We start from the raw sequence: 8,952 nt of genomic DNA, 5'->3' as shown, positions 1-8,952 counted from the left end.
CTCTTGAGGCCAGTTGAAGACGGTCCCTTACAGTTTCCCAAGTTAGGTTAATGATGTGAAATGCTCCTGCCCTGACTTCTTTCCCTTTCCTCACCCCTGCTGAAAGCAATTGCTGGTTTTCCCCCCAATTCTTTTCCAAGTAGGTTTTGTTTGCCCTGCTCCCCAAATCCCTGAGCAAGAAGTGGGGTGCCTACACTCCTACACCCTGAGTATCCAGCCTTCCCCCTGTTGAGTTTTTAGTCTCTTGTGCTGTGCCTAGTGGCCCCTGGGCTGAGAAAAACACTGTCTCTGTCCAGGTTTTTATAAATGTCTTACTCAAGTTCAAACCTCCAGTTTGTGAATCAACTGTGTCTCTTTTTTTGACTTGGGTAAGCAAGTATTAGGCTTTAGGGGTGGGGGAGGGAGGCCTGTAACGTGAAACAACTTTTTGTCTTTCCCCTCTTCTTGTTGTAAATAACTTTTAATGGTCAAACCCCAGATTTGTATTTTTTTTTCTAACTGCTAAAACCATTCTCTTTCATCTGGTTTTACTGTAACATTTGGAAAAGGAGTAAATGTTGTCCCTTTAAAAAAAATAATTCCTCTGAATTGTAGAAGAAAGGAGTTACCGGGACAACTGATAAGACACGTAGAGGATTATGAATCAGACTTGGCTGCTGCTTCTCCTGCTTCATCAGAGGCTGGTCGCTCTTCTTTTTTAATGTCTTCATTTTCTGCAGGTAGATCTTCTTTAGTTTCTTGGTTAGACACTTCAGCCTGTTTTCCTTTTGCTCCCCTTTCCCCTTTTGTTTGCGCTTTTTTTGGTCAGAAGATTTCTCCTTTTCTGCTGTCTTTTTGGACTTCCCTTCTTCCACTTTTGCAGGCAGCTTCGCTGACAGCCTCGCTGCTCCTTCACTGCCCCTTGGCGGCCCTTCCCCTTAGGCAAGTTGGCGGCAGGGACCACATGGCTCACACAGAGCCTTCGTGAAGTTGGGATGCTCTGGCATGGCCTCTCAGCCTGCCCCGAGCTGTTGAGACCCGAGGCGGGGGCCCACTCTTCAATAATTTTGAGAGGTCCCTGACTGCAGTCTTTCCCAGTGCATTATGTCTCCTGATCTCCTGTCTGCTAGTTCCAAGTGTAGTGATAATAGATCCAAGTAAGATACAGTCATTGACAGTCTGGGTCTTTTCTCCACCTATCAGGGTGTTGCCTATCAATCCAGTGGTGAGGATTTTTGTTTTCTTAACTTTGAGACGCAATCCATATTGAAGGCTGTATGTAGTCTTTGAACTTCTGCAGCAAGTGCTTCAAGTCCTCCTCACGTTCAGCTAGCAAGATTGTGTTATCTGTATAACAAAGGTCATTGAAAGACTGATAACACAATTACAAAATAATCAAAAGACGTGGAAAGACTCTACACAGACACATGAAGAAATACTCAAAATCACTGGTGATAAGAGAGATGCAAATCAAAACCACAAAGACAGGTCATCTCACCACAGTAGCAGTGGCAGAGTTTAACAGGACAACAAGTAATAAATGTTGGAGAGGATGTGGAGAGATAAGAACTCTTATACATTGTTGGTGGGATTGTAAAATGGTACAACCACTCTGTAAGGCAGCTTGGCATTTGAAAATAGAAATTGCATGTGACCCAGCTATTCCACTGCTTGGAATATGCCCTGAGAAAATGAGAACTGAGGCAGAAACAAAAATGTGTACACCAATGTTCAAAGCAGCATATTTCACAATTGCATGAAAACAGCTTAAATGTCCAACCACAGTGGAATAGATTGAGTAACACGATGGAATACTATGCAGCATGCAGGAGCAATGATTTTAAAAATTACTGCCTAAGTTGGAAGGGTCTGGAGAGCATTTGGCCAAGTAAACTAACTCAGTTCCATAAGGACAAATATGGTATAAGGTCAATATTATAGAAATAGATAACTAGTAAACCGTGTATGAGGATTCACGGAAGGGCGGGCAGGAGCAGAGGGGTGAAGATGGGTAGGGGGTGATCATAGGGTCATACAATTTGATGGATAGAAGGAGGGGTGGGTAAAGAAAATGGGAAAGATCGGATGTGAAAAACAATGTATATGAAATTTGTAAGTAAACCAGTATAAAATAAATTTTTTTTAAAAAAGGGTATTGATAGGTCTTCCTTCAGTACTGATGCAACATTTCTCTTCATAGGGTCCAGCTTCTGAATAATCAGCTCAGCATACAGATTATTTAGGTATGGAGAAAGGACATAACTCTGATGCACACCTTTCTTAGTTTTAAATTACTCAGTGTTTCCTTGCTCTGTTTGCACAACAGCCTCTTGGTCTACGTTAGTAAATAAAACACAAGTAAATATCTTTCTAGCATTTTTCTCTTTTATGCAAAATTCTTCATGTGCCATCAGCAATGAGATCTCTTATTTCATGCCTTTTCTGAATCCATTTTGAACTTCTGGCTGTTCTCTGTTGAAGTACCGCTCCAGAAATTTTAAAATACTCTTCAGGAAGATTTTACTTGCATGTGATATTACTGGTATTATTTGATAATTCATGCATTCAGTTGGGTTGCTTTTTTTTTTTGAAAGGATATAAATATGGATCTCTTTATTCTTTATAAAGAATGAGGTTTTGGAACATTTAATTATGCTCATGCAGAACCTAGATGCAGACAAAGAAGCAGTCTGACTAGAACAAGGAGATTTTGCATGGTTTAAAAGCAGAAAATATAGATGTCAGGGTTGGGTTCTTATTTATTTATTTATTTATCTATCTATCTATTTATTTATTTTAGGGTTGGGTTCTTTCAGTGCACCTAGTCAGTGTGTATACTTAACAAATAAACTGAGAAACTAGAATATTTTATCATATGGGGAGTGCCCTAGTGTATCCTTCTTGTACAGGCAAAGGAATTATACCCGACGGAAGAGACAGAGGAAGAGAACAGTATTCAAACACCAGCGAAATACGGAGTACAGCAATCATAGTGTTTCTTGGGAGAGCAGACTTTAGTGTCTGGAGCATTAACATGTAGGTGGAAGCTTTTTTATTATTTTTGTGTGCGTGTACCGTCAAATCAGATCTGACTGGTACAGGAGGAGATTGTCCCTCCTTCCCCGGCAGAGCATCTGGTGGATTCGAACCTTGCACCTCTGGGATTGTAATTGCAGCTCCTTGCCACTAGGCCACCAGAGCTCCCCTTAAGTGGAAGATTTTTAATAGAGCACAGAGACGTGAAGAGATGAAGAGGCAGAAACGAGGGTAAGCAGTAATGGTAGATTTATTAGGTTACATCCCCATAAGGAAGGACCTTCCTCCTTAAAAGGAGATAAGGAGGAAATGTCCCTTGCTTGTGAGGTGAAACTCTGTTAACAGCTTATTCTCTGGAAGGACATTACAGCTTGACCCTGAGCCAATGAGACAAGGCTACAGAGAGTTCAGACTGTAGGGGGCAGGTCTCCTTCTGGTCCCTGTTCTCTGATGTTTGATTCAGGCCCAAAAGTGTCCTCTTCTTCTAAACCGTCACTCTCTGAGAGGCCGTTCGGCCTGCCTAGCCACCTGACTGAGGACCACGTCAGCAAGGGCACCACTGCTCCCCACTGGGCTCGAAAGCTTTCCCAGTCCCCACCCTGCAAGACCTGAGCCCCTTCTCTACCACCTGACCTCAGGACCCTGAGGAGGGGGGCCTGCGTGTGCATCCTCTCCACTGGGAGCGCACCCTGGGAGTCACGCACTGCACGGTGATGGGGTGAACTAGGGGGGGCTTGAGTGGAGAATGTGAGCAGAGTGACAACCCAGACCATCTGCAGACAGGACTCGCCAGTATCCTCTTTGTGGACACCCATGCCGGCAGAGGGCTGGCCGTGGAAGGGTCATGGGCTGCCAGGCACCCCCTATTCCAGGGAGCCCGTCCCACCCATACCCTCAGGACTTGGAGGGAGAAGCAGCTTGGCCCCCTTTTGTCTCTGCCCAGCCTGCAGGCCTGCTCCCTAGTCTGTTCCCCCTGGGTACCAAGAGGAACACATGCACTCAGCAAGCACTGCCCTGGGCCTGGGACAGGAGGCCTCTCTGCAGGAGGGGCAGCAACCCCTCCTCTAGCAGAACCCCAGTCCAGTGACTGGGTGTCTTCATGTGCCAGAGACCCTCCCTCCAGGGACAAGCCCACTTGAGGCCAGAACCACCCAGGCCTGAGGGCCTGTACTGTATTCTCAGTGCAGCCTGGCGGGGACAAGGTAGAATGACCCCTCTGCTCAGGACCAGGCTGGAGACTTAGGGCAGGGCCCCTCCTCAGTGATGTCACAACGCACTACACACACGGGCACTTTATTGAAATGGTTTGTTGGCAGATGTGGGTGTGCAAACTGTTGTGGGCAGGACAATGTGTAGAGTGGATAGCCAGGTTGCAGAACCCATGATAGAGGGCCAGAGGACTCAGGCCACAGCAAGGGCAGGAACTAGTAGCCTGGATGGTTCTTAATCATCTCTGCAGCGGCTTGTAAGCTCATCACTGTGCCCGTGGCAATAAGAATGATGAACAGGACGGTCACCAGGAGGCTGAGGACCAGAGCGAAGATGTTCAGGCACTTGGCAGTGGACGCGTAGCTCTGGGCTCCTATCACGTCGCCCACCATCTTCCTGTCCCTGGACTGGAGGAGAAGAGATGATGAGGGGGGCTGGGAGGGGCCTGCTGGGAGCCAGAGTTGGTGGTAGTATTGGGGTCTCTGATCCTCTTTCTAGAGCATACCCTCCACCAAGCTCAGTGGATCTGGAGCCCACAGTTCTCTCTGGCGCTCACGCAGGACAGCTCACTCTCTGAGAGGCCGTTCGGCCTGCCTAGACACCTGACTGAGGACCACGTCAGCAAGGGCCAGGTTTCCTCAGCTCCTCATCTTTAAGGAGCTGCAGATGTCCCTCTGCTGAACTCCCATGTGGCTCCATCCCCACCTCAAGGACCCCACCCACAGGCCCTGAGTGAGAGCACTTTGCTCAACTGGCTGGCGCCTGTTCAAATACTTTCTCCACTAGACTTTGAGGGAGGGAGAATTCTTCAGGGGCCATTCAAACAGTGGATGTACCACACCGGACTGGCTTGTAATGGCCTTTCTAGTTGTGATCTTGCGCCTCCCACCAAGTGTTGGGTGGGATCACACAAATAAGTGCTTGCGGTTGGGGATAGCTAGCTAATAACACAAATCAGGTGCATAGATCTTGTATGGGACTGAAAGAACGCATATATGTCCACCCCTAAGGATGAGGTAGCTCGGAGGCAGAAAGGGCACCTCACAGCCACTGAGAATAACAGACAGATGCAGCTCCCTTTGGAGCCATGAGCTGAGAGCCTCATGGACCAGGAGTCACTGGAAGAAGAGGAAAAGCCATGGCAGAGAAATGGCTGCAGTGGAACCAGAAGACTGAGGAAGTGAAGCAGAGGGCTGAGGCCTCTTGGGAGCAAGGTGGCCAGCACAGAGTGAGGAGCTGAGTGTCTCCAGCTGACGCTTGCTGTTGGAGTGGGGACTCACTTGCATGAGGCTGTTGCAGACCTGACGGATGATGGAAGTGCTGTGCCCCGAGTCTTCCCTGATCCCAAATAGTATCCTGTTCTCCTATTACACCCCGTAACTGTGAATGTGACCTGGGAGTTCTGTGTAGCCATTGCTATAAGTTAGGGAGCCCTGCAGAGAAGCAGAGGGTTTTGTGGGAGGGATGGCTGATGTCAGACCTGGGAAAAAAGGTTGGAAATAGCATGTATGTCTAGCCTGTGCCTCACAGGAATAAAATTTTCTTTCCCTTTAAGAGGTTAAAGATCAGACACCTCACCAAGCCATTCTTACAGCTGGCTACAGTCACCTGCATGCTTCCCCGTTAGGATTATCTCAGACCTATGCTGGGATGGACACCCCACCCCCCAAAATACATACACACACAACCACAGGGACAAGAAAAACATCACAACACACACACACACACACACACACACACACACACACACACACAGACACACAGGAGAGAAACAGCACACATGCACACAGATGCATGGACACACACAAGAACGCTCCTGAGCCCCTTGAGGCAGAAAGCACTACAAGAGCACCCTCACACCCAGGTGGAGCACTCCCCGTGACCCCACACACCCACCTTCACAGAGTAAGCGAATGCCACGAAGCCCAGGCAGCAGCAGTTCATGAAGAGGGTGTTGAAGAGGGACCAGACGACGTGGTCGGGCACAGCGGTGTCCCTGGGGATGGTGATGACAGTGGACGACACGGGTGCAGTGCTGTGGGGCGCCCCCAGGCCAGCCATCCTGTGCTCCTCCTTGACCATCTCCTGGGCTTGGGGAAGGCAGCGCTGTGAGTCTGAAGAAGGGCTGGAAAGAGTGCTTCCTGATGCAGAGCCCGGTTGTTAATGAGATCCAGATGCTGTGGGGATAGCTCCCAGGGCCCTCCCTTTCTGGAATAGTTTGTATTTTTCCAAAGTTTCTATTTCCTGGTGTTTTGTAAGTGGACAAATTGGCCAGGAATTGAGAGGGATGGACATTCAAAGTATTCAGTGACTGGTGGTGGGGAGGAGGCAGAGGGCTAAGGAGGGGGCACTGTGAGGTCAGGGAGCTGCCCAGCTTTCTCCCAGAATCCTCTCAGGGTGTGGTTAGGCCCTGGGCACATTTTGCTTGACTGAGGGTCACCCTCATCTACTTCACCTCTGCCCACCTGTCTAGTGCATGTCCTCACTGTCCCCTCCCATCATCTCTGCCAGGTACTCATGGTCCAGGTGCCTCTGGGAGGTGGACCCCAAAGGGAGATGGATTCATAGAGGGAGGTGGACCTTCACAGGAGAGAGCCCTCAGAGGGAGGTGCAAGCAGAGAGGAAGCTGAGCCCCTGAGGCAGGGGGACCACTCTTGAGACTCCTCCCAAGGCCACACTCTCTGGGCCCAGTTCTCTCCGGCTCTAACCCACTGCCTTTCTCTGGGACTAGAGAGCATGCTCCAGGTGACCTCAGGTTCCTTGAACTCACCGTGGCTCCTGGCTGTAGACACAAGTTTGGCTTCCCCGCAGGAGTCCCCAGGCCCCTTTGCAGGGCCCCCAGGCCAAGGGTATGGGCCCCCATTGAGTAGTGAAGGCTGTGGGAGTTGTCTGAGGGAGTCTTCGGTTGTGTCTGCAGCTCTTGTGACTCCTGTCATTTACACACATTCTGGCAGAGGCTCTGTCTGGCCATTCAGCTGTGCCCTCATTTTCCGGGACAGGATGTGTCAGCTCAAAGGCAGGTCAGCAGCATATGGTCACACACAGGGTCTGAGTGTCTCCCTGCTGTCTATTATGCCCTTTTTTGCATAGAGGTCGTGTGTTGGTGTGTGTGGTGAGGACGTATGGCTCCTCATTGAGGGCACAGGTGAGCCAAGGCTCACAGACACCACATCAGAGGTCTGGGGCTCTGGGCAGGATTGTCCCCAGACTCCCAGGGCCTCACTGCTTCTGTCTCCTGGTGAATCCCCTCCCAGGGCTCCAGCTGCTCTCTGCAGTCACAGTTTCTGTGTTACCTCAGCACTTCCCACTAGTGTTGTTGGTCTCATCCATGTGACCAATCTCTAGTGTGAAACACTCCCTGTTGAAGGCCGTCATGTGCCTTCTGTGCATCTCCTGGACCACTCTGGTGAGGGACTCCTGACAAAGGTGCTCTGGGAGTATGGTATTGCCATGGGGCAGGAGTGGGCAGAGCAGGGAGAACTTGCTGGTCACTCCTTCATGGATGAGGTCAGAGAGGGACAGACAGTGTAGGTGAGTGGGCTGGCAGGTCCCTCATCTCATAGTTTGCGTTTTCTGATATCTGCAAGGCATAATCCTCCAGTGTCCTTCCAAGGTTCCAACGTGATCTCATCACCTGTCTCCTGCAGGGAGGCCTGGTGGTGCAAGTTGTTCACTGTTCTGATAACACCCATGGAAATGCTCCCATCTGCATCAATAACTGTCGTACCGCCAAATGTGGCATTTTGTCTGAGTAGCAGGACTGTGCCTTGATAAAAATGAACTACTGAAACATTTTTTTAATTGAGAGGTGAGGGAAGAGGAACTAATGGCTGTGGGCCCTCATGAACTCTAGCTGTCATCACTTTTATGGAGAAGTTTTTCTTCAAATAAGCAGTAAAATATGTTAGCTGGACTCCAAGATATTTTGTACTCTTTCTTTTCTCATTTGTTGACCATCCTTGTTTCCAAAACTACATCTATCAGAAGGCAGATTCAATGTGGGAATTAAGGGTTTAGTATTCCAGAGCAGGGTATTTGCTGTGTCTTTAACTCAGGCAGTGAATGCTTTGACCAGCTTAACTCCTGTAGCCAAATCTTTACAGAATTATCTATTTTGGGTAAGCATTGCCTTTTTAAATGTAGTTTCTTTAATTGATACCTGTGTGCTTTTGTTTTTAGTTGAGGTAAAATTCACCTAATTGAATTCTTCATTTTAAGCCATTTAATTTGAAATTAAGTGGGTTTTTTAAAAATGTTCATAATATTGTTGCTGCTGTCACCAGTGTTTCAATTCAGAACAGTTTCACACCCCTATATATCACACTCCCTCTGGACTGATCTTCGCTTGTCGATGCAGATGCTCAAAGTTTCCAAGATGGACAGAGGATCCTTCAGCAAAAGCGCATGCTTGTTCCCTCAGAGTACTAGTCAGATGTTGTTATGTGCCATTGAGTTGCCTGTGACTCATAGAGACCCTATGTACAACAGCCCTAAACCCTGCTCTACCCCTTGCCAATCTTATTGTCTCTGACATGCCTATCTCTATTACCCCAGTGACTGAATCAATCCGTCTCATCGAGAGTCTTCCTCTCCTGAGCTCTCCTTCCACCCTCCCAAGCATGACGTCCCTCTTCAAGGACTGATTCCACCTTGCAACATGTCCAAAATATGTCAGACAAAGCTTCAGGATCCTTGCCTCCAGGGAGCAGCCTGCCTTCTTCCTCTGCA

At 48.5% G+C, this 8,952-nt stretch overlaps 1 protein-coding gene across 1 annotated transcript; it reads right to left on the bottom strand.

Moving 5' to 3' along the window:
* Positions 1 to 4,439: 4,439 nt before the first annotated feature.
* On the bottom strand, positions 4,440 to 6,318 carry LOC102855523 (interferon-induced transmembrane protein 3-like). The gene is made up of 2 exons (XM_006893192.1): positions 6,121 to 6,318; positions 4,440 to 4,631 (listed from the first exon to the last, which is right to left on the bottom strand). Exons 1-2 carry the CDS (start codon positions 6,304 to 6,306, stop codon positions 4,440 to 4,442), a joined length of 378 nt encoding a protein of 125 aa, XP_006893254.1. The 5' UTR covers positions 6,307 to 6,318.
* Positions 6,319 to 8,952: the final 2,634 nt, after the last annotated feature.

This window comes from Elephantulus edwardii, unplaced genomic scaffold (assembly GCF_000299155.1).
Source record: "Elephantulus edwardii isolate Elephantulus edwardi_28Jun2011 unplaced genomic scaffold, EleEdw1.0 scaffold00126, whole genome shotgun sequence".
NCBI classification, from domain to species: domain Eukaryota; kingdom Metazoa; phylum Chordata; class Mammalia; order Macroscelidea; family Macroscelididae; genus Elephantulus; species Elephantulus edwardii.
The sequence above is the reverse complement of the archived record's forward strand: the minus strand, read 5'-3'. Positions and strand labels throughout refer to the sequence as shown.